The sequence below is a fragment of the Leucoraja erinacea genome, chromosome 26 (genome assembly GCF_028641065.1).
Source record: "Leucoraja erinacea ecotype New England chromosome 26, Leri_hhj_1, whole genome shotgun sequence".
Lineage (NCBI taxonomy): Eukaryota > Metazoa > Chordata > Chondrichthyes > Rajiformes > Rajidae > Leucoraja > Leucoraja erinaceus.
This window is the reverse complement of record NC_073402.1, coordinates 7,268,787-7,295,272: the sequence shown is the minus strand read 5'-3', so window position 1 is coordinate 7,295,272 and position 26,486 is coordinate 7,268,787. Positions and strand designations below refer to the sequence as shown.

The 26,486-nt window shown below is 40.2% G+C and overlaps 1 protein-coding gene across 2 annotated transcripts in view; it reads left to right on the top strand.

Moving 5' to 3' along the window:
* The window catches only part of mtf1 (metal-regulatory transcription factor 1), a 61,753-nt gene extending 40,113 nt beyond the window's left edge, over window positions 1-21,640 (top strand). For both annotated transcript variants that reach the window (XM_055656070.1, XM_055656069.1), the window contains 6 exons: window positions 3,281-3,411; window positions 4,760-4,837; window positions 7,126-7,228; window positions 7,819-8,291; window positions 13,169-13,232; window positions 14,905-21,640. In XM_055656070.1, coding sequence (XP_055512045.1) covers window positions 3,281-3,411; window positions 4,760-4,837; window positions 7,126-7,228; window positions 7,819-8,291; window positions 13,169-13,232; window positions 14,905-15,314 — 1,259 coding nt within the window. In that variant the 3' untranslated portion in view covers window positions 15,315-21,640. The remainder of the gene's footprint in view (window positions 1-3,280; window positions 3,412-4,759; window positions 4,838-7,125; window positions 7,229-7,818; window positions 8,292-13,168; window positions 13,233-14,904) is intronic.
* The last annotated feature ends 4,846 nt before the right edge of the window (window positions 21,641-26,486 follow it).

Genomic DNA, 26,486 nt, shown 5'->3' with positions numbered 1-26,486 from the left:
ACAATAGAATGTCGTGAATTATGTCCAGCCTATTTTTTGTTACTAACTTTTATTTGCATAATTTATGTACAAATGTTTCCCCAACTCCATCCAAAATTAATGTTTATATTCCTGTTTAATTTTGAATGAGTGAGTCATTTTATAATGTAACTAGACTAAGTGGGATCCGTTGGGGAGGTGTGTATGTGGGTGGGAGGGGGGATGTGTGGGGGGGGGGGGGGGGGGGGGGGGGGGGGGGGGGGGGGGGCGGGGGGGGGGGGGGGGGGGGGAAGGGGGTGGTGGGGGGGGTTTGTGAGGGGTGGGGGGGAGGGGGGCAAGAGTGGAGGGAGGGGGTGGGGGGAGGGGGGGTTGAGGGATGAAAAGGGGGGTTGTGTGGGGGATGGGGAAGAGCCATGGGAGAGAGGGGGAGGGGGTATCACGGGAGAGGGGGGGCAAGAGTCAGCATGGGGGACCTGAGGGGAAGGGGCTGGAGCTGCGGGGTGTTGCGATGGCAGTGCATTTGGGACTCACAGTGGGCACTGGACGCTCTCCTCCACCGGGATCAGACCCTCAGCTTTCTGTTTGGCGACATCGACGACATCGACGACATCTCGGGCCACTTGGATAGACCTACTCAATATCTTCCGTCCATTGATATATTCAGTGCTTTTTGTTTAAAGTTTGGGGAATGAACAGAAAGGACTACATTGGCACTAAAAGTCAAATTTAAGGTTGATTTGCACAAAGCATTTTGACGAATATGTAATTGAACTCCTTCCGGCAATGTTCCTTGTAAGATTAATTTTGATGCTGTTTGTTTCTCCTAATATTTCGCAGGCAAATTTCAGGCAGCCTAGGAAAATTAGGTGAATTTTAACATCTAATTTACCTGAATATGTTGGCAACGCTTTATTGTTGAATAGCATTGTGAACTGCAAAGCAATAACAACCATCTCCACTGCATCACTCCAGAAATCTAGGCATGTATGACGTGCATCTGGTGTGATTTCTACTCATCCTGGGAGCACAGGATGATGCCATTCTTTGGGCGTCACGTAACAACCTAATTCAGGAATACATGACTCTGGAGTTGCCTCAATTGAGCACTCATAGAGTCACGGCATGGAAACAGGCCCTTCGGCCCAACTTACCCACACCGACCAACATGTTCCATCTGCACTAGCCCCACCTGCCAGCATTTGTCCCGTATCCCTCTAAACCTGTCTAAATGTTTTGTAAATGTTGCAATAGTACCTGCCTCAACTACCTCACCCGGCAGCTCGTCCCATACACCCGACATCCCTGTGTGTAAAAATTACCCCTCAGGTTCCTATTAAATCCTCGGAAATCTCTGCACACTCTTGGGACAAGTTAAGTCCCTTGCAATAAATATCTTGCCTATTTCATCCTTTTGGGGAAAGGAATAGAAACTTACCAATATCCTGGATTTCTATCCCTGCCTCTTGGGACCTTGTCACCTACCTGTTCCTCCACCTGGTTCAGAGCTGCTTTCCACTAGCTAACCCCCACTTTTAAACTATGAAGCCTCCAAAAGTCTTGCATTCCACCAGAAATAACCAAGGCACAGACCTGTTGACCTGCCCCTATCACAGCATGGAGAGGTCGATGTCTTCCTTTTCCCACTAGAACAGCTTTGCAAGATCTTAATACCTTCTAGCCATCATCTCCACCCTCCTCTGGCCCACTGGTTTGCATCAGGAAAAAAAGACTTCAAACTAAATCTCTAGGAGCAAATACAAGCCTTTATTTTTTTTTAAAGGGAAATGTTTGCTGAATTTTGTTACATACTTACGAAGGCTTTAAGAAGCAAGAGGGATAAGCATGAAAATTTCAGCAGCTCCTTGTTTCTCCACGATTACTATATAGTAGTCTGCTCAAAATGACTGCTGGTAAAATATGCAGCCACTTCATTCTATTTTTGCTTGATTAATTGCTGAAGGTGACTGTTCCATTTTTGTTTTTGGATAGATGCATAATCAGTGATAGTAGATCAAAATCTCTTCCCAAAAAAAAGGGTAGCTATTATAAGGAACCCTGCTTAACTGTGTGCTTCTTTAAGTGTGCTGTTCTCTTAGCACCAGTACGTTGAAGAGATGCAAGACTAAAAATTAAGATGCGTAACACTTTTTAATTGTGCTAAATTAAGACACGGGATGCTATTTATTTCAGTGCTCCTTACTCATTACATGAATGATATATAGCTATCCATTTTCAAATGACAGCACTGAGCTTGTAACTGCAAATCTTCCTTGTTCACGTGCTACAATTTCAGTATCGGATGCATGGTGGTTAAAGTCACTTATAGAAACAATGAACTGGTTGACAAAAAAAGACAGTGCTGGAGTAACTCAGTGGGTCAGACAACATCCCAGGAGAACATGGGTACATGATGTTTCAGGTCGGGGCCCTTCTTCAGACTGTTTGTGGGGGGGGAGGGGGGGGGGGGGGGAAGAAAGCTGGAAGAGAGGATTGGCAGAAGCTTTCTTTTTCTCACTGTACAACTCCAGCACGTTGTATCTTGAAGTACTCGTTATTGTCTGTGTTTATATAGCTATTAAAACAGCGTGCCCATGAGCAGTGGCCAGCCTGGGACTCTGGTATGATTTGGTCAGCATTTTTATTGCTGTTCTCAAGGACTCCATCCTCCCACTGTTCACGCAAACCCCACAACATTCTGGTCCTGTTTGGAGTGTCCCTAACCATGGGTTCCCCTCTGGCATGTCAGTGATGTTGAGCCTCGGGTGTGACTGACTTTCACTTTGGTGAGTTCCCAACCCAAACAGTGGCGTGCAGTGGCCTTTAAATATAACACCAAAGTAGTAGATGAATTTTTAGGCTTCGGTATTGTCTAGGCAAATGCCCCACAACCTTTTAAACTTAAAAAATTGCACATGATTTTTTTGCTAGCACCCCACTGCTTTGTTCTGTTGTATTGCTGTTGCCAGTTATTCTGACAACCCAAAGTTATTTATAGCAACAAGCCTCTCAGAATGCAAGCAGACCCCAGCAGGATATTGCCCGCAGTTTTCTACTTGAGTAATCTCTCCTGGGAAGCCAATAGAAATGCAGAAACATGAAAAGGAGAATTATTCAGAGCTGCAGAGCGACCAAATTGAATTGTGTAGTATGGAGCTAGCTACCATTAATTAACATTAATTCATTTCTACAATGCTATTGCAAAAATATTAACATTTTTTTGTTTTGTCACTTTTGATGGAATATGAGTGAATTTGCAGGTGTGACAACAACTTAACACAAGAATACTATTGTGTTTTGATAGGTGAGCGACCCTTCTTTTGTCCTAGTAATCGCTGTGAAAAGACTTTCAGCACACAATATAGTCTCAAGAGCCACATGAAGGCCCACGATAAAGACCAAGCTAATGTGTCGAACCAGAATTCTGTGAATGAGGTTAGTTTCTACAAAACATTGTTCCCTTTGAACGCTTTGCTGAAAGGTGTGCTTTTAGCTGTTGGCCACTGTTTACTCTGCATGCACAGAACATGACAGTAGGTTCATTTCTGATTCACTTTTGGGAAGTGGAGGAATCTAAGAGAGATTTTGAGTCGGGGATGTCATAAAATGTTTGAAATAAAATGAGAACATTTTCATACACAAAGTACTTATATATAAGAAAAATAAAAGGATTAATGTTTTGAATGGAGATGCCATCTGAGTTGTATATTTAAAACTTAGTAGTAATAACCTGGTTAAAAATTGACAGAACTATCTTTCATAACAAATTATGATTCAATGGTTTCTTTATTATCACATATACACAGGTACAATGAAAGACTTTTTTTGCATACAACTCAGCAAAGACTATCACCGTACATGAGCACTATCCCCTGGTTAGACCAGAATGTTCAGCACACTGAGTGTTTATGCGTGGCACCATTTTGTAGACCCAGCAGCAGCTGGCCACAAACGCCTGTTGCAGTGATTGCCTCCATTCTGGTTGTCCCATGAACTGTTGTCCTCTCCTTGCACGGCCTCTTCAGCCCTTGTTCCCCGAGGGGTGCCTCCTGCAGCCAACCTTGAGGGTGCAGAAGGTTAGACACCCCGGTTCTTCTTTGTCCAATGAACGTCGTCATCTCCTTCCATCCTCCTGTCCGTGGCTTCCCTCTCCGGGTGAGTTCCCAATTCCGCAATGGGCTTATTGTTGAGGTGGGCTGCGACTCGCTGGGCCTCCCTCTCCTGGCGGGTTCACATTTCCACGGCGGGCCTGGCCTGTTGTGGGGATGGGCCCCGGCTCACGAGGGGCCTTTGTCCATTCTCCCTCCATCCTCCTCTCTGGGTGGAGGTGGACAGGCTTGCTGTTGCAATGACCTGCAGCTCGCAGGCTTCCCTCTCTGGCGGGTTCCTGGTTCCGCTGCATTACTCAAGAATAGCATTGTAAACTTACAAAAAGTTACTTTAACATTGAATTAAATCATGGTGCTAAAAAAAATAATTTCAACTTATTCTCAATGTGGACCAAAAAAAACAAGATTTTAACCATTTTAATGACGAGATGACATTTTATTTTAACATTCGAATTAGTGCAGTACTATGCTTCCAATAAGTTGTAAAAGGATTCATGGTTTAGCTTTCTTTTACATTTCCTAATTCCTTCGCCAAGTCTGCAGATTGTTACAATTTTTTATTTTTTATTTTTTTTTATTGCTGGATTCTCTCCATTCTGTGAAAATCGATTTGGTTTATAATTTGTGTAGATTTGTACGTTGGTAATATTGTCAACTCTATCCACTGTCCACAGGAGACAAACCATTCACTTTGTTTAAGTGATCTAAGCTTGATATCCACGGATTCAGAACTCCGAGAAAATTCACAATTGGTAAGCTATTACGAGCTGTTGGTGATGAAACGGCAGTATTTTCTGATTTATTTTTTTATTTTTTAAAAGGCCGTCTCTTGTGCTAAGGTTATAAAACAATAATTTTTGCAGATCGTAGTGTGGCATTCAATTATCTATTTGATGGTTGGTTCATTTGAATAGATTAACAGGCCATACATTACGTATAATTATTTCACTTTTCTTCATATCATTTTGTTTTTTCAATCTCCTTGCAAAATACAGTGGAAGAGCCAGAGCACTGGAAAATGACAGATTTAATACTTTTTTCATTTATAACCTATTTCATTGATGTCTTCTGTCACTGGGAGGTGGTTTTCAAGATGCAAAACGAGTGAATGTTTTTCAGGATTTTGCCATGTTTTATAGTGGAGATACACTGAACAGCAGATGCTGAAATCTTGTTTAGAACACAAAATGCTGGAGTAACTCAGCGGGCCAGGCAGTATCTCTGCAGGACAAGGACTCTTCAGACTAACATCAGGGTGCTTCTAATCTGAAGAAGAGTCCTGATTTGAAACAATGCCTATCCATCCATATCCTCTAGATATGCTGCCTGATGCGCTGAGTTACTCCAGCACTTTGTGTTCTACGTTGTATAGTAAGGACAGGTTGAGAGAGAATTTTTGTATTGCAGGTTTTGTGTGCATTTTAGTTTTTTAGATACAGGGCGGAAACTGGCCCTTCGGCCCACCGAGTCCACACCGACCAGCAATCCCCGCACATTAACATTAGCCTACACGCACTAGGGACAATTTACACTTATACCAAATATTCAAACCCAAGCCAATTAACCTACAAACCTGTACATCTCGGAGAAAACACACACATTCACGGGGAGAACTTACAAGCTCCATATAGACAGCACCTATAGTCACGATCGAACCCGGGTCTCCGGTGCTGCAAGCGTAGTAAGACAGCAACTCTATCGCTGCGCCACCGTGTAGGGTGTATCTTTTCATACGTTTTAGTGAAGAAGTTATCAATGACTTAAGCACAACCTCCAAATGCAAGCATAGTCGGCCTACTGCAGATCCATTATTGGGGTTGGGATGACCTTGCCTCTGAAATGCTGCTCCTGTGGGGGATTTTTCGATTGAGCAAAAATCAACTGCAGAAGGAACTCAGTAGGACAAGCATCATCTCTGGAGGAAATCTGACAGTTGACAATTTGGGTTTGGGACACTTTAAACTGATCAGATGCTGCCTGGCTTGTTGAGTTCCTCCAACTGTTTGTGTTTTGCTCAGAATTCCAGCATCTGCATACTCTTTGCCTCCATAATTTCCTGTTGGCAACTCCTACTGCAGTTGATTTGTTATTAGTGAGGTTCAACATTGTGTTGAGAAAGAGATGGGGTGCTGACACCATCTTGTTTGATACATTTGAGATTGGTTCCATTGAAGATGATTACAGTCATGGCTTAATGAGACAATTATGAAACAAATTTGAAAAGGGGAAGTATAACAAAGAGGGATGTTGGAAATGCAATAGGTGTTTTCTGAATTTATTTTTAGAAGGCATTTAGCAATATTGAGGTTCTTGGAACCAAAGGTCAGCTGGGAATTAGTTTAAAAGCAGATGGTGGTAGTCATTGTTGTTTTACAGAATCTTTTACAGGGCGGCGTAGTGGTGCAACCTCTGCCTCACAACACCAGATATCCAGGTTAAATTTTAACCTCAAGTGCTGTTTGCGTGAAGTTTGCAAACTCTCCCTGTGACTGCGTGGGTTTCCTCCTGGTGCTCCGGGTTCCTTTCACATCCCTGGTGTGCAGGGATGCTTTGTAGGTTAATCGGTTTGTAAGTTAATTGGCTCGGTAAATTGCCCCTGATATGTAGGGAGTGGATGCAAAAGTGAGATAACATAGAACTATTGTGAATGGGTGATCGATGGTCAGCATGAAGTCAGTGGGAGGGACAAAGGGCCTGTATCCATGCTGTATCTATCACCAAATTGTATATATCAATACAATTCAATCGGTCAACAGCAATCAACAGCAGTAGTTGAAAAGCAAAAAATGCTTGTAAATCTATTAAAAACAGATAAAATAGAAATACTCAGCAGATCAGGCAGTTTCATCAAGGGAGAAACAGAATTAATATTTTCGGTTGATCTAGCTTATAGAGTATTGTCATGTTATATGAGAACAGTGTAAATACAAATTGTTGGAGTACTTTTTAAAGTGTGAACTACTTTTACTCAACTTCCTGATTTTTCTTTCTCCCCTCACTAATATTCACCCACGTTAATTCCTGGTTTTGTTTCTGTTAGGTCCAAGGACATGACCTGAGCACTATTTCAGCAGGAAGTCTCTTTGAATCCATGTTTCACAATACTGATAGCTGTACCAGCCATGATGGTTCCCAACAGCCTGGTAGGAACAATGATTCATTACATTTCAGATATGAATCCAGTCAAATTTTTCAAGCAGCACCAGTAGTTTTGGGGTTGAATAATTTACTTTTTAAAAACAATTGTTTTGTAGCTGGTTGATTGTAGCAGATCCAAGATGGTGCCCAAGCCAGGCGACTCTTTGTGTGCTGGTCACAGGAGTGGATCAGCAATCACGCATTACAATCGCGACACACTCTTCAATCTCTGCTCCAACATTTCTTACTTTACCTTTGGACTATCTTCCATCAGACTTTACCTTGCACTAAACGTTACACCCTTTAGCATATGTGGATGGCTCCATTGAAATTATGTATTGTCCTTCCTCTGTCTGGTCAGTACGCAGCAAAAGATTTTCACTGTGCCTTCGCACATGTGACAATGTGAAAATAGTGACTAAAAGGTGTTAGCAGGTTACAAAACCCAAGCAACTTTATTCTGATTTATGCTGCATTTGTTTTGGATCAAATAGTGGTTAAAATTATGCAGTTTATATAAAGCATCAGAGTTCAACTGTGGTGGTGGACATTGTTTTCAATGCTTATTTCACAATTATTTGTATTTTGTGTTTAGGCTTGACAGGGAAACTAAAAAGTGATGTTCCAACCTTGTCACAGCCAACTATTGAGAGACTTTCCCAGCAAGCAGCAGACCCCATCTCCACGCCGTCGGATACGTTGGCTACCAGTACGCACCAAACGGCATTTAGGAATCCCACTGGCATTTTGTTGACACCTCCAGTGCCTGTCCCACCAGTCAAGCAATTTTCAACCCATCAGCAAGAGTTTGTTCAGCCTTCCCCAGCGCCACTACAGCCGACGCAAGGACTTCCACCTTTGTCCAGTAATGGACTCCCATCCTCTTGTAACACAGAATCAATGCCGGCTATGGTACAGACTGTGCCTTTAGCAACCAACGGTGCTAATATAACAATTAATCCATCACAGAGCACCACTATTCTTCAGCCTGGCATTGTGATGGCAGACCAGAACTTGCAGTGGATCATAAATGGAGCCAACACTGTTCAACAAAATTCAGAGAAAATGGTGAGCATGCGGTTTAATTTTGTTTTTTAAAGCTATATTGATATGATGGATGAATAACTCAAAGACTTGATGTAAGTTGGTTTAGAAGTTAGCAGATTTAAATTCCATTAATGGACTTGCAATCTAGACTGGCCTCGAGGGGCCCACTTCGATCGGCGGAGGCGTATGGAGTTGTGCGGGGCTGGTCCCGACATCGCGCGGGGCTCCAAAAATCTTGCACTGTCCGAAAATCCCGCGCGACAACGGCCTGTCGGCCCGCAGCCGCATTGAGGCCGTACGCAGCGCCTCAACGGGCGTACGTAGCGTCTCGACGTCGTACGCAGAGCCTTGACGCCGTAGGCATTGCGCGATGACGTCACCGCCCGGCGTGCCGTTGCGTGATGACGTCACCGCCCGACGCTGTGCGACGTACAAATTCAGTCGGCCCGCCTCCTGCCCAGCTGATTGGTGAGTATGATGTCGGGACCAGCCCCGCACAACTCCATACGGCTCCGCGGTTGGAATTGGGACCTGCCCCGCACGGCCGTACGCCTCAAGCCACCACGTTTGGTTGCGCTAGACGCATGCAATCGCATGCTGGTGGGACAGGCCCTTAAGTACATTGTCCTTTGGATAAGATTAGCTAATTGTGCTTGTTGGAATTCGAGGTTATCAACAAGTAGTTGAGCTCAATGGCCTTGAATGAACCAAATATCCTCCTGCTTGGTTTAGCTGGTACCTTCGAATATTTAGAATTTCTTATACACCTCAAAGTTCACCATGGAATTTTCCCCCATTTCATGGCAAATATTAGTCAAAACAGAAGCAGCAACACAAAAAACTGCAGATGGTGGAATCTTGAGCAAAACACAAAGTGATGGAGGAACTCAGCGGATCAGGCAGCACCTGTGAAGAGACACAAAAAAGCTGGAGAAACTTAGCGGGTGCAGCAGCATCTATGGAGCGAAGGATCTGCAGTTCCTTCTTCAGCACCTGTGAAGGGAATGGACAGGCGACTTGTGGGTCAGGACCCTTCTTTATCCTGACTGTAGTGGAGAGAGGAAGCTAGAAAAGAGAGGTGGCGGTGGGACAAAGGTGAGGGGAGGGGAACTTGATTGGCAGATGAGTGGAGTAATTGACACAGGCTAGAGTTGCAAAGGAGTCAAAAGGGTGTTAGATATGGAGAGAAGAGGAGGTTGTACCATGACCTCAGGCTAATGAAAGCAAGCATCCATCGTACCACCTTAACCATCCTATTTACCTACGCTGCAGCCACTTAGGGATCTTTAGACATACAATAAGGTCCTTGATACTCCGAGGTTGAATTATTCATGGTATTTGTCCTAGACCCCAAAATGGCTTGCATCATACTTGGCAGCACATACTTGGCTGCTATTCCCTTGCCCAATTAATCAGCTGCTGAATATCATCCCGGTGCATAGGATTATCCTTACATTCATCCCTCAATCACTATTAAAGAAGCACAGGTTATTTGCTGTCCAGCACATTGCAGAGGGCCATTAGTGTCATTAAACAACAGTTATTACTAACCAAAAATATATTTTTTGGTATATTTCACTAGTCAGACATGGATGCTATATCATTGTTAATTTGAGATCTTTAAACTGAGAATTATTATTGTCATCTATACTAGACTTTTCCTGTAGCTTTATCCTTTCCACAATCCCCCAGTGCTCAACTCTGACAAAAATATAATCATAGTTTTTAAAGGAAAAAGCTTCTAAATAATTTCCAGGTAATATAATGGCATATAAGATCATATTAGATCTGTCTGAAATGTGCATGCAGTCTTGGCAGGTAACTGTTCCTGTTCAAAAAAATCCTGTTTTTAAAGTAGTGTACTTACTAGTTGAGCATTGTATGGAAGATAACATAATTGATGTGGTTTCCAGTTATTAGGTGGACATGGTACAGGGTTTATTGTTTCAAACAAGTTGTGCACATAATAAAGTTTAGAACTGAAAGTCTAATTGCCCATCGAGTGTGTTTCCTCCAGACAGCACGGTATACACTGTAGAAATGTTGGGAAATTCCTCGCACTGAGAAATTCAAACCCTTATAAGCAGCTCAGCAAAATTATAATGGTTGTAATGCAATATTGTTTACCTCTTGCCAGTTTCAATGCAGAGGAAGGATTTCTGTGACGCCCCCATGACTAATGCCGTGAAATTTTTGGATATTGATTTGCACATTCTCCATGGGTTTCCTCTGGGTGCTTCGATTTCCTCCCACATCCCAATTATGGGTTGATTGGCTGTGGTAAATTGCCCCACAATATCATGGCATCTGTATTGGAGATGCCATAAATCTCTTCAATTACTTCCCTATCATTTTTCTTCACTTTGTGAAGGAGTTAAATAATACTGTGTCAGTTACCTTTCACGGAACTTGATAGATGATGATGATGAGGGTAAGGAGGAAACAAAAATTTATTCTCATTTCAGGCATGGTTTTTTTTTTTTAGCTAAAGCTTTAGGGATTAGGGTTTTGAATAGTCCCTGTAATCCATAGTACAATGAGTTTAGGGAGAAGCAAGAGTGGAATGCAAGTTAATCGGGGGGGGGGGGGGGGGGGGGGGAATACAATCTCAAAATACAATAGCAGACCAAGGCTGTTTAACCCGCTTGCTTGTTTGAGAACAGCCCATAATTGAGGATGCAGCTCCATAGGACTTTGGTTGGGCCGTATTTGGATTGCCTGCAGTTCCAGCCATTATGGGAAAGATGCAGAAGCTTTGGAGAGAGTGCAGAGGAGGTTTACCCAAATGCTGCTTGGATTAGAGGGTTTTTATGTTGCTAAAATGTTGCTTTGGATTTATAGTCGGAGATTGAGCAAAGACTAGGTTCAACTATATAAAATTAAGAAAGGCATCAATAGGGTAGACGGTTAGAACCTTATTCCCAGGGTGAAAATGTCCAACACTCAAAGGCAAAGCTATAAATTGAGAGGAGCAAAGTTTAATGGAGATGTACAGGGCAAGTTTTTTTCACACACAGTCGTGGAGGCCTGGAATGCATTGCCAGCGTTGGTGGTGGAGGGAGACATGGTGGTGGCATTGAGAGGCTTTTAGAAAGGCACAGGGAAGTGCAGAGAATAGATGTATATGCATCATGTACAATCAGTTTAACTCGGCATCATGTTCGGCACAAACATTGTGCACCAAAGGGTCCGTTCCTGTTCTATGTTCCATTTTGATGCATTCCTGCTCAATCTCATAGGGTCATAAAAGTATCCAGAAATGGCCCCTGCAGTTCACAACATTTCTAAAATACTTTTCCATTCACCTATAATTTACAGCAGTGCCCCCTTAAATTCTGGAACTTACCAAGGTTTTAGACTCGTTATGTTCAGTATGCAACTGCTTGAAGAGCAATAGGGATTTCTGGGTATTGATTTTACCCAGATAATTCCCAGTCTTAGTTTGCAATGTTGCTTGTTGTATTGTACAAACTCTATTTTCCAAGCTGACTGTCAAAAACTCGTATAAATTTAGTGAGAGTAGTCCCTGGTGTCCTTCTTAGTGTTTGCCCGGACACTGTGTAGGTATCCTCCACATGTTCCTGTTTCCTCTCACATCCTAAAGATGTGCTGGTTTGCATTGCCCTCTGTAAATTGCCCCTGATGTATTTGGAGAGGATGAAAAAGTGGGATAATATAGAACTAATGATTGACAGTGAATGTGGACTCGATGGGTGTGAGGACCTGTTTCCATGCTGTATATCTCTACAAAACTATAGCAGTGATGACCCTTTAAAAGGAATTAAAAGCCTGAAAGGCTCCATGGAATTACAAGTGTTCAAGTAAGTGACGTGCTGTTAAAGAATTTGCAACGTGCTGTTTAATATTCACAAGGGACCGCTTGAGGAATGCAAGTAATTACTCTGTGTGTGTGTGTGTGTGTGTGTTTCAGTTGGTGCTGCTGCCTCACAATTTCAGGGAACTGGGTTCTATCTGGGTTCTAACACCGCGTGCCGTCCGTGTGGCCTTTTCACATCCTCTCTAGGAGTGCAGGAGCAAACCTATTGATACTGCGCTGGAGACACGACCATGAGTTTGTTCTTGGGCCTCTGAATGGGGACACTAACTTGCATCCTTGTGACTCGCAGGCAAGCTTGCTGTCAATACAGCCATGGCTGATACTGTGAAGTACTCTGGTATGTCCTACATTGGTGCAAGCTAAGTTATCCTGTCCTTGTTCATCTCCATACTTTCACAACCATATTTAGTTTAGAGATACAGCGGGGAAACTGGCCGAAGTCTGGCACCGACCAGTGATCCCCACACACTTACACTATCCCGCACTCACTAGGGAACATTTTACATTTATACCAAGCCAATTGACCTACAAACCTGTACGTCTTTGGAGTATGGGAGGAAACTGAAGATCTCGGAGAAAACCCATGCGGTCACGGGGAGAATGTACAAACTCCATACGGACAGCACCCGTAGTCGGCATCGAACCCGATCCCTAGTGCTGTCAGCGCTATAAGGCAGCAACTCTACCGCTGCGCCACTGTGCTGCCCCTCATCTACCATTTACTATAAAAAGTAAAGCCAAGATTGACGATTTATTATCTCTAGGCAGACGATTGTATTTGGTCCAGACACTGTCATCCACTAAATGTTTTCATTTCCCTGTGTTTCCAAACTCGCCATTGATTAGAAAATAAATGTTAAAAGTGGGAGCTCTGGTTCTGCCATGGAGAAGTCCTATTGCACTGCCAGAGGGGAGGATACATGTCATGTTGACCCTGTGAATGTTTGCGTTGTTTAAAACTGTTAGATAAGAAATGTAATTATTCAATAAGACAGAATGTTATTTGTAATTAATGTCCATGTTAAACCGTTCATTTTTATAACTTTTTTTTTTTCTTCAGTCACAGGGTCCTAAAGTAGAAAAGGTGTTTTTTACCACAGCAATACCAGTCACTAACAATACGGGTAACAGCTTTTAATTTTTTGTTTCTATATTACAATAAATTTTAAGCATTGGGTAAACTTTTAGATGGATGAATTAGTGATAATATGAATTACATCAAGGTATCTAAGTTTCTGTTTGTCCAGCGGGGTAAATGTTATGCGACATTGGTTATAAGATCTTATGTAGGGTTTATTCTTGAGGTAGAGATTTATTTCTAAACTTTCATACCTATTTGTGTCAGAAGGAACTGCAAATGCCTAAGGTCACAAAGTGCTGGAGTAACCCAGCAAGTCAGGCAGTATCTCTGGAGAAAATCAATAGGTGACATGCCTATCCTATTGCCTTCCTCTCCTATTGATGTCGCCCATTTCTTTGCTCCAGAGATGCTGCCTGACTCGCCGAGTTACTCCAGCATTTTGTGTCTATCTTTCATAGCTATTTATTTATTCTTGTGATGTGGTGACAATGTGGTGTGCAGCAACAAAACATTTTATTGTCTGGAAGTGTGGCGAACAGATTTATGATGGTATAGTAGCCTAGTGATTATGTCACCTACACTTACATAGATACATAGTGGGTTGAAATCTGACCATTGTATTTAAAACAGAAAATGCTAGAAATACTCAGCAAATTGGGCAGCATCTGCAGAAAGAGCAACAGTAAACAGTCCCTAAACAGATTAGGGGGTATTAGCTACAAGGTGAAGTTGGACAAACTTGGATTGTTTTATCTGGAATGTCGGACGTTGAGGGGAGACCATCAGAACTTATATCAGAAGTATATAAAATTATGAAAGACCTGGATGGGATAGACAGTGAGAGTCTTTTTTCATGGAAGAGATGCCAAAGACTAGAGGGCATGGCTTTAATGTAAGAGGGGCAAAGTTTAAAGGAAATTTTTGGGGCAAGTTTTTTTTTTTTACTGAGCTTGAAACATGCTGTCATGGGCAGTGGAGGAGCCAGCTATAATGAGGTGTTTAAGTGCACATGGATATGCAGCGATTGGAGGGATATGGATCACATGCAGGCAAAGGAGATTAGTTTAACTTGGCTTTATACTGGCCACAGTACTGTGGGCTGAAGGGCCTGTTCCTGTGCTGTACTAGTCTATGTAAGTCAGTTCTGGGGCCTGTGCCGTATGGTTGCTTAGCCCACACAATAATTGGTGAAGGAACCATAGATTACGTCCTGTGGTTGATATATATTTTCTACTTATGGATGCATGCAAAAACGTAAAGTATGTGAAATCACTGTTGACCAACGTGGCATCTTTCCATCTAATCCAGCCAATTGGTCACGTTGTGATTTTGGGTTGCGTAAACAATTGGCATCATGTTTCAATGATTTATTTATCTGTCTCACTGCAAACTCAGCACATTTTTATATTCTGATGTAAATATTATCTAGAAAGATGTTTAAGAAACATTTAGGCAGGTTCATGGATAGGACAGGTTTAGAGGGATATGGGCCAAATGCAATCTGGTGGGACTAGTGTAGATGGGGCATGTGGGCAAGTTGGGCCGAAGGATCTGTTTCCGTGCTGTAAAACTCTTTGACTGGCTCTGACTCTAAATGGGGAATGGCAAACTCACCTTCTCAAAACTCTAATGTCCATGCAGAAGGTAGCTTGTGTGATATCAGCAGCCTCCAGGTTTTTATATAAATGCGCCTCTTGTTTCACTTCTCATCACAGGAAGCCCAGTGCAACAGATCGGGCTGAGTGTTCCTGTCATAATCATCAAGCAAGAGGAGTCGTGTCAGTGCCACTGTGCCTGCCGTGATCAGAGCAAAGAAAAAAAAGGAAGCAGCAAGGAAAACCCACCGCAGGAAGCGGACTCTTCGCAGGTCCAGTCCGATCAGGAGCAGGTTCGGCCGCACTCTCAGACTTTTCCTTCCAGCTCCAAGGGAAGCAGTCAGGCAACACAGCTGCCCTTGCAGACTGAACTCATACCGGGTGTGAACAATATGGATTTCACTGCGTTTCTTTCTCTCGACAGTCCGACGACCTCTGCAGATTTGTCTGGTATTGAGGCAAGTGACATTCAGACTCTGCTGAGGAAGGTAGAAGAAGAAATAGACTTGAGCAGCAATTTCTCCAAATGATTATGCTCAATAGAGGCTGATTTTCTAATTATTTTTCAAAAGAAATCCCAGCTTTTATTTATGCAGAATTTAAGACTAAAAGTGGGACCCTTTTATGCAGAAGTGCCACTTGCGCTGAGCATTTTTTTTGTGTGTGAAAATACTTCCAAAAATGCTTTGTGCAAGTTGAAAAGAGTAACTTCTCAGAGTTTATATTTTCAACAGCCTTGGAACGTTTGTCTGGACTCTAGATTGCATCTGGAGTCTCTCATTTGAAGAAAGGAAGAGATGTGCTAGGAATGAATCCACCGAAAATAAATGGCAAAGAAAAGTGTGCTGATACAAAGGAAGCCCCTTGGTGTTTGTTCATTGACTTGTATGCAATTTTTTGTGTTTGCCTGAACTGGCTGCAATATAGATGGGCAGACTGCAGGGTTAAGCCCAATTGGAGTTAGATCATATCACTGGTTCATGTCTGTGAGCTGATATTTCTTCACCAAGGAGAAAATCCCGATGGAAATGGTGAACTAGTAAAATGAGAGAAAAATATGATTTGAGCTTTTGATTTCTGTCACGAGGCTTTTTATAGCCATTGCACAGCTCACTTGGAGCCCCCTTGTGACCAAAGGCAGAGCTGCAGCATGAAAGGACTGAGCGAATCTGCATCCTCTTTAATCTAATCATAGTCATGCTATAGTAAGCCTGTAGCAAATTGTCAGTCATCTTGTGAAGTTCAATTACCCTAAAATCAAAAAAAAAGAGTTTGCATTAATGCTTTTGTTATGGTTTTCGTGATTACATTTGGTAAGATTCAATGAATTGTGCTGCAATGCTAATTAGCTGGATCTGAACCAAAGCCTTGAAAGTGTTCAGATTGTTTCCATCTAACTTCTGAGGGACCGAGATGATCAAAATTAAACTTGTTACAATTGAGCATTGTTTGGCCCGCAAACTTTATCATGAATAATTTGTAAAGTCACGCTCTGCAATAAGGAAGGTTGTTTTGTGCTGATATCACACTGCAGGGGTTTGGGTACACTTTCTATAGCTGTAAACTTTATTTCCCACAGTGACATATCAGGAGAAGTAAATATTTTATTTTCTCTCTGCACGCTCAATGCCCTTGCACTTTGGCTTAATTTAATAAGGTTTGTTCAAGTAAAATTGTACCCCCGAGATATATCAGAAACAAGCTTTCTAAACTTGGAATACATGCAGGTTACTATACCAAACAGGATATCCAAATACATTTCAAGATGTGTTTTAATGTGTTCCTAACAATTATCAATTGAGAATTGGATGATTGATAGTTTGCACATTTCTCCCATAAATGTAATGTAAATGGGCATGCATGCATATTGAATAACTGTTTCTAAATAATGCTGGTCAACTGTGTGAAGTTGCTAGCCATGCAGATTCCATTCGTACAGGCATGCAGATGTACAGTAGAGCCCTTTAACATTACCAGTTGAATGTGGGAGCTGAAATCATAGGAATGTAAGAAATATTTCCATACTATGTGAAGGAGCCCTGACTTGATGCAGAAGCTTACAAGTGCTATAAATAGCATTTAAAAACATGTATTTACTTATTAACTGCAATCAATTTGGGATCCCCGCCTTCTCTTTCCATTTGCCATGTTACATTCTAAGATTCAAAACTTCTGGGCAAACAAAACTGAAGAGGATAAAAGATGAAATGAATAATTCCGCTGCTACCACAACCTCAAATTTTAAAATATCGCCATCAATACACATTTTAAATCGCGTCTCCTCATCTGTGTGAGTTAAAGCATTTGGCTAATGAAGTTGCTCCATGGCAGATCTGTACAATGCAACTTGTTTTTCTTTCAAATCTTGTATTCAAACTGTAAGAAAAAGTGTAAATTGAACTCTGGTCCAGTAAGTTAATTTTAATTATGTTAAGTTAATTAAAGTTAACTTTATTTTTTAAAAACTCTTGATGACAGAGATCTTTAAGCCCAGGTCAATTAGTCCAAATATCTCTCCTGTAACTTCTAGCTGATGCTTGGATAACATTAACTAGTTTTAAGTGTGCGAGTCAGAAAACTCTGCCTACAGTTATGCAAATAATGCAGTTAACATCTGATGTTGGGCATGCAAAGATTGGGGTACTTTTCTAATAACTGCTTGACACCTGTAGGCCAGAAGGTGATTGATTTAAATGAATCTGCCTGTCCTACATGCCACCTGTGAATGTTTGGTTCTGCCACTTGATGCAAAAGTTTTTAATGTGTTCATTGTGATCCAAGAGAGGAAAACTAAATGGTGTATAATGCAGCATATTAAAGGGTAAGAAGCCATGAATGTTAAGCATTACTAAAGTGGAATCGGTCAGCGTTCAAAGTCAATGAGCCCTTGGGATCAGACGCCCCCAAAATTAACATTAAAATTCAGATTAACAGTCACAATAGAGATGTCACAATTATTTAAAAAAAAATTAATAACCTAAAATATAAGAATGTAACTTATAACATTTAAAATGTGTTTATTTTCGATGCTGTCATCAAATGTTCCAGAAATCATTTGCAAAATAAGTGAATATCTCTTGAAAATGATTCTAACAGAAAATATAAACGTACACTTCAAGACTTCCCTTAGCATATACTTAAAATTCATCCCTTTATCATGTTTGAAAGCTAGCAATGGGCTTGAGTCTAATACATGTTATAATGGCTATTAATAAAGAACAACTGGGGAAAGTTGAAAACTTAAGTTGGATGGGTGCAGGTTCAAAAAGTTCAAATCAATTATCTTGCAGCCACAAACTATTCTGCTGTGGGGTAAATGTTAAACATTAGAGGGTGAGTTCTGTAACATAAAGTATTGGCATCAGAGGCATTCTTGTATCAGCACCAATGCTTTCTCTTCCATGGCAAATGTTGGCCGTGTTGTAATTTATAGCTTTTGTACAGCTCTATTGATTGGATCAGGCATTTTCTAGCAGCTTTATTGGTTATTTAGTTTCAAGGTATAGATGGTATCACTAAACTAACACAGCTTCTGAATCATTTCAGTGGCTCCATAAAAATTACCGTCTGCTTCAACTTATATTTGTGCTCTACAAATATTGACCTGTCCAATAAGTTAAATTTAAAAAATAATAAGAATTAAGTGAAATTCAGTATATAATTTGGAAAAGAGATTTAAACCAATTGCCTAAAATGATTTCTTGGTAAGTTTGTGCAATAGCAGCAATTTTCTTTTTGGTGTTACTGAGCTGGAAGGTGCAATTAAAATGCAATTAAATGATTGTTTGTATTCAGAGTTTATTCTGGTGTCATTTATAAATACAAATGTCAAAATATATTTTGATGGAGTATTGATTTAGTGTAATTAGCACTGGGAAATGTAAAGCCATACTAATAGATTTGCTTTTTATTTGAGCTAGTTGTAGGGAATATTTGCAGTGGATTTGCTGTAATTTATCAAAATTCAGATTTGGTCTAGGCAACTGGAATAAAATGTCTTTGAATTCCTTACCCACTGCAATTTAATTTGAACATTATTCATTATGGAACCAGCAGCAATAAGGAAATAACGGTCCTCGGGAGTTTTTATTCATTGCCTAAATGATTGGAGGCCAGGAGACATGGGAGAATCTGAGATGGTGGCTTTCCGTCTGGGTGGTGCCTTTGGCTTTCCAAGTGGTAAAAGATCAAAAGTACCGAAGGGGTAATGTCTGAAGCCTATAGCATCTCTTTCAATCTTTCCTCCTTACTCGCTCGTTTTCCTTCTCTGCTCCCCAGCCCCACCCCATCCGCAAAACCACCTAATTTTAGCATAATTAAGATTGCAGCAGTTGGTGGTGGTGTGCTGAGGTTTCCTTCCCATTCTTTTGGATTTAACCCCAGCACTTAGGAGATACACTGTTGTTCATTAGAAGGAAGCTTTGGAATTTGAACTCGAACATCCATTGTTATTATCTGATCAGCAATTCCCCAGTAGACTATTTTTACCTCTACCATTATATATAAAGTATAGCCAGTGCAACATCAGTGGCCAATATAAGTTTAGTATTAAGGCTGAGCTATCATTTGTCTGCACTGTAAGATTTCTCTCAACAGTGGCTACCGATGCGATGCACCTGGGTATTCCTCAAACGTAATTAATACCAGCTTTGGTCTTCATTACAGTACAAAATGCTCAACTATCATGAAGTACATTAACAAAGCAGTATAGTTACGATCGACACTTTTAATTTGCAGTACAAACTGGTGTTATAATGATGCTATGGTATTTGGTGAACCAATGTTGGATTGTAGTTCATTGAATTTAGAAGATGCATGTCGGCCCACTGAATCCTTATTGGGTCCCTATAGTTAGTTCCATTCAGCAACATTCCCCTGCTCTTTAAATAAGGCTCTGCAAATATTTTCATTCAAGTGCTAAACCTTTTTGAAAATTGTGATCAACTGACTTTCTATCAGAGTTTGCACTTGAAAAATATATTAAAAGTCTTGATATATCAAATCCTGAAACGTACAATTGACAGAATTCAAATGAATCTTTTGAGTAAAGTTACCAATTTGCTGATAACAGCTCTTTCAAAATGGCATTGGACAGTGCCTAGTCTTGACATTGTTTTTGAATGAAATAACTTCAAACACCTTAGAAGATGTGGAAATCCCAAAGTATTTTTTTTAATTGGGACGTGGAAGATTTAAATAATCAGAAGTCGTAATATTTTGTCCTTGTATAAAAGTACATTGAGCTTTTAATGTGGATTGTCAGAATATGTTACAACATATTTTACAACAAGTTGTAAAACTTTAAACGTTCTGTACGTAAAATAAAAATAGGTAAATTGGTTAATATAACATTTACTTTCCAATGTTACCACTTTCACAAATAAATTAGGAATACTGTTATAATTTTACTTAAGGCATACATCTTGATCGAATATTCAATATCAGTTTAATATAAAATGAGTATAAAGGTAACCCATACTTAATCTATAGCACATTTGAATCAAATTAATGCAATAATTTATATCAGTAACCATTTTGAAGCATAACGTTTAAGGGTTGTTAAAGCAATTAATTGAATTATATACATCAAAATTCTATTTGTGATAAGATATATTATTTTCCAATCCATAAATAAGGTCATTATCATCATCAGAGTTTAACATGGTTCCTTGCATCAAGTGATTTTATTTTTGTGCTGTACATGCCTGGATCTCGTCCTAATGGGGAAGAGGGTGACCAGTTTCTTATTGTTGATTGCATTTTATTGCCACTATAAGATTTCCTTGGAAGTGGTATCCAATTGTGACTCTCATTCATTTGAAAATAAATCAAAGCTATTTAAATTCAATCTCCTTGTGTATCCCCCAACTAAAATTGTGGGCATGTAAGTATTTGGGTGCTGTGATCTTTCATCAAAAGGAATGGAAATGAACATGGTGGGGGAGGGGGGAGGGGGTGGTGGATCCCTCTTAGGTCCTGTTGGGTCCCTCTTGAGAAAATTCAGCAACGACCATCTCAAAATAGCCTTTAAAAAAAGAAGTTGGCCATGAAGGAATTACTGCACTGAACGCGCAGAGAGAGAATTCACTGCCAAACAGTAAATAGATCATATTCAGTGATAAGCTGCAACCACTTAAGGGGGAGCTACTGCTGTCATGAATTGCCCAAAACTAAAGTGCCAGTGTAAAAGTGATGTTTTGCAAATTTAAAATTTCAACTTCAGACACACCTAGAGTTTGTTAGTGTTAGTACACCACCTCCATATCTGTTGATTTATGGCTTGCCATTCTTTATGCACCTTAGGAAGACCTCATTTTTGATGTAATGTGCACTGATGTTGTGATGAATGTCGTGTCTTTTGTTGTTGCTATGTGTTGAGATTTTCCTGACTCCCTCACGTAGTAAGAAACACTGTATACAGCACTGTCTGTGAATCACTAATTCTTTTCAAACCATAGAGTTCAAATATTTCCAGTTGTGGCTAATGTTTCACTTGCTGTTGTGTTGTGAATTCAGTCATGTTTTCATGCATCTTGATTTATCAAATGGGCTGTCTTGTGCAGTGACAGTGTTATTGGGTTTGTTTCATTCTTGTCCAACTTGTAACCTGCAGCATTCATCTTTATCATAGAGATAAATAAGACAAAAGGAATTGTGGGGGGGCTGTTAAAAAAAATAATGTTGAAAATTAATAGGATACTTCCTATGCCAAAATCCTGTTTCAAACAATGACTGTGTGCAGCAAGGTATACACAACCTTTATTATGAGTTTGATGCTGGAAACAAAAAAATGCGTGCATCTCTGCAGATCATCAGTCACAGCATTCTTTATTTCTTCACCCCCCCCCCCCCCCCCCCCCCACCCCAACCCCCCCCCCCACCCTTCCTTCACTCTTGGAGCATATTTTGCTCTAATTTGAAAGATCTAAAAAAAACTATTGATTATTAATAGGGCTCTTATTTTGAGTTGCGGTGAAACATTATTCTGTGGCACTGTTTAATTGCTGGTAGCAAGTGAATTAAAGTTACATCCAAACTATCTACTAATTAGTTTAATCTATACACACCAGGAAAATTATTACTGATTAGCATTCCTTGTATCATTTTATTTCCTTTTATGTTTAAGCACTTTAGGTTAATTAATTTGCAATTGTGTTGACTTTTGCACTCTTTGCTAAGGACTTTTTTTGCAAAATCTTTAAATATTTTGCTTTGATTTGTACATGTTTTTTGGAAATATTGAGATTGTATGAAGAGTAGATTATGTCATTTTATATAGTAGTTAACATTTTGTAAAAGTACCCATTAATGCTTGCATTAGTGGTTTAATAAGTACTTGGGATGCACTGTAACATGATTATATTCTCAAAGTACTGAGCCTTCTTGTACTTATTCACTATAGCTGTTCTGTCTGCTTTGTTGGAAGCACTGTTGCTTTTGAGGAAGCTTTATACAACCTGGGAGTCGAACCACTTTGTTTTATGGAATAATCATTTAACTGGATACCTGTTGCAGAAACTGTTTTCCAAATTTTGATTTAGAAATATGTATTAGTATAAACAGAAAGACCTAGTGTAAAATCTGTTTTGATTTTATTATGCACAACAGCAGGTGAAGTCAATTAAGATGTTCTTGCCTACACAGATAAACTAACACAGTAAAATGAAACTTCAATATAAAGATCTTTGGGTAGATGGAGACAGGAACTTTATTACTGAACAGTTTTATAATTTGGAGAGCCACATTTCTGAGCCCCAGGTACAATTTATTGTGACGAGCGTGTTTGTGCATAAGTGAATGTGCTCTTGGGTTTCTCTTGGCAACTTTGTTCTTTATTTATAAAACTCTGGGAATACTCTGCTTCCATTAGTTATTGATATCTGTATTCAGTATGCACTAAAATGGCTGTGTATGTTTAGCAGAGGGACCTGAGCCTTCGTAAGCTAGGTTAATAGCATATGAGTATGAAGAATTACTTGCCTTCTTAAAGAACAAATATCACCACCAGTAACCATTTATTTTTTAATTTCCCTACAACAAGGCAATTTAATTTTGCTTTGTGATTTTTGCCTTTGGAAATCCTCCCCTCCCTGATCCCTGCCTCAAATATTCGTTGTACATCAATATTTGTAAAATTCGTAGGAGAAAAATGGAAGAAATGGAGCAGCAACATCATTCTGCTCTGCAGGCCATTAGTTGATGACCTTATCATTTTGCTACAGGAGATGCTTCAGTACTGTTTACCCGATCAGTTTAACCATTTTCTTCCAAAATACTAAGTATTTACCAGGCATGGGTAATAAATACAGCTCTGGACATGATGCCAATATCCAGATTAATATTTATTTTAGCAACTGATTATTTTTAAAGTTAATGTCAAATATGGTGATAATAAATGAGCCCTTTGCTACAGACCTTGCCATATTTATGCTGCACACAATATAGGTGTAACTTATTTATCCAGTCACATGCTGATACAGCACAATTGGCTCATGTGTAGATTGTTGCATCGTGACTGTACATGCAACTTACAATAGCTAAGCACATCACCGATGTAGCATGTAGATTGGGAACAGAGAAAGGGTCTCTGCTGTTGACTTTTTGTAATATTCCAACAGGCCTTACATGGTGAGGCCAAGGGTTTGGGGCAGAAATAAATGGAGATGCAGCACCCACTGTATTAATGGGTCTATTTAAATGTATGGACGGGAGTGTCTTCATTCCCGATGTGAAAAAAGAGAAACAAAATGTTACAGTTGCTTCCAAAGGAAGAGAATGTCTCAAAAAACCCAAAGAGTGAAGAATAACAATGGATTTGTATTTTTGAAGAATGTAAATAAGAAGTTTGCTGAATTGCTTGTTTTTGTACTAAATTAATATTGTACTTCAGTTTGGAATATCTGCTAATATGTGGAAAATTTAACATTTTTGAAATTGAGCAATATGATGCACAAGAGCCTGATTAATAAATACTGACTTATTATGATCAGGAGGTGTTTTATTGCCAGATCTGAAAATTCTCTTAACCTGTAAAATAATGAAGATGTCTTCAGTTTCTAAATTTGTATTCTTTATTTTACCTAACCTGAACCCAATGTAAACTCTGGGGTGGGTTACGTTAGATTAACAATTCTAATAATTAGGATAATCAATCTATATTTCCCCCAGTATTTAAAGTAAAGTTGTCAAGAAGTTTGGTGCAAAAGAAATTGTAGATGGCAGAGAGTACATTTGGAGAAGAAGCTGAATCATTTGAGATAATCATCAACCAGGCATTCTGAATAGGTAGACAAAAATGCTGGAGAAACTCAGCGGGTGAGGCAGCATCTATGGAGCGAAGGAAATGGGCAGCATTTCGAGCCAAAACCCTTCTTCAGACTGAATGGGTAATCCATCCTTTCCTCAGTCAATTACATTTATTCCATGTTCCCTCAGGCCCAAATTCAACCTGACTAGTTATATTAACCTTCTCACAGTAATGCTGCTATACAAATATCATCCACAAGAAATTGCAGAGAGTTGTGGACATAGCCCAGTCCATCACCCAAACCAGACACTCCACATCATTTGACTCCATCTACACTTCACATTGTCTTGGAAAAGCAGCCAACATAAACAAAGAATTGTCCCTGCCCACTCGTCCTCCTCCTTCCCACTCCCGTCAAGCAGAAGATACAAAAAAGCTTGAAAGCACTCTCCACCAGACCCAGGAACAGCTTTTCCCTCTCTGTTATCAGGCTTCTGAACAGCTAGGGTACTATCTCGACCCAATTGCAGATATTGGACTTTGTCTATAGAGTCAGTGTGAGATGCTGAGAAATATATTCTGCACACTTACCTTCCCCTAGATCATTCAATTCAACATCCCTTGGTATTGTGTGTATAGTTACACTTTGGAAAGGTTATTTCAACCAACAATTGATCAGGATCTTTTGGATCAATAAAACATCAAACAGTCCCTTCAACCCAACTTGCCCTTGCCGTCCAAGGTGCCCCATTTACATTAGCCCCCTTCCTGCGTTTGGCTTGTATTCCTCTAAACCTTCCTATCCTTGTACCTGTCCAAATGTCTTATTGTTATAGTACCCGTGTCAACTACCCGTCAGCTTGTTCCATATACCCATCATCCTCTGTGTGAAATTTATTGATCGTCACTATAGAATATTCTAATGTGGGTTAAAAGGAGAGATGGTAGGTTACTACTGAATGTCATCAATTTATCATTTAAAAAAAAAAATCAAAAGAATGATTGTCATGGTCACCTGGATCTTGAAATGTTATCATGCAGGTAACAATAGCCCTGAATAAAGCTGGTTGTCTCTTCAGATGCCCACAATCTATAAATAAATCCCATCCCATCCATTTGTAATTGAAAAAGCAGACGTCTATACATTCAGTAATTACAAATAATACTGGAACAGCCTCTGTAAAGTGTCTCACATTTAACTTTAAAAGATAAAATTTTATGCCAATGATCTATCATTAAACTGAAAGCCGGACAAAACTTGCTTTGTTAAGAGAGGGAGGGTTGTAGCAAATTGAATGTTTTTTTGTTGGAAGTAGTTGGTCAGTGTGAAAAAGGGTCCCACCCTGATACGTCAAATGTCCACTCCACAGTTGCAACTGGATCTGCTGAGTTCCTCAATTTTATGTTTTGCTCAAGATTCCAGCATCTGTAGTGCTTGTGGCTCTAAGTTTAATAGGACAAGAGCAGATGAAGCAGTCCATACATTCAGCTTGCCATACAGTCACTGCAGGGAGCCTAGTTGGCAAATGGGCTCCTGGTATATTGAAGCCAGTTGAATTCTCATTACAGCAAGTTGAATATATGTCACCTGTGTTTAGTTTATTGTGAGAGAATCATGGAAATGGATTGACATCAACATTCTTGGCTCTCAGTAACTTGATGGCTTAGCAAGTTCCACAAATTATGAAAATAGGTTCTCTTGTCCCATTAAAGATCTGTGGCTAAATAGTTTAACCATAAGCATTGTAAACAAACATTGGAACATTCACTGGGGAGAAAAACTTTCAAGATTACATTATTTGTGTGAATAAGGATTACCTAGAACAAAATGCTGGAAAAACTAAGCAGGTAAGCCAGCATCTGCAGAAAGAGAAAGTCAACATTTTATGCCCTCTACTGTAGTTCTGACAAAGGGTCCCAAACGATGACTTTGTCTTTCGGCAGATACTGCCTGCTGAACTTTTCCAGCATTTACTGTTATTGCTATGCATATTGTTTCACATTTCCAGCATAGAGTCATGGAGGCTACTGAATTGATCACCCATTCACACTAGCTTCATGTTATTGTACTTTCTCTACACATTAAAGCCATTTTTTTACGGACCAATTAACCTACAATCCCACACGTCTTTGGGATGTGGAAGAAATAAGGAGCACGCCGAAGAAACTTACGAGGTTACAGGGAGAACATGCAAAGCACACAGAGAGCACCCAAGATCAGGATCAAAGGCTCGGAGGCAGCAGCTCTAACTGCTGCACCTCTGTGCTACCCTTGCCCTTCTTCGAAACAGATATTCTGCAATTAACGAGCAGAATAATAATTTGGAAGAAGAAACTGCAGATGCTGGTTTAAACCAAAGATAGACACAAAAAGCTGGAGTAATTCAGCAGGCCTCTGGAGAGAAGGAATGGGTGACATTTTAGGTCGAGCCTTCTTCAGACTGGTTCGGGATAA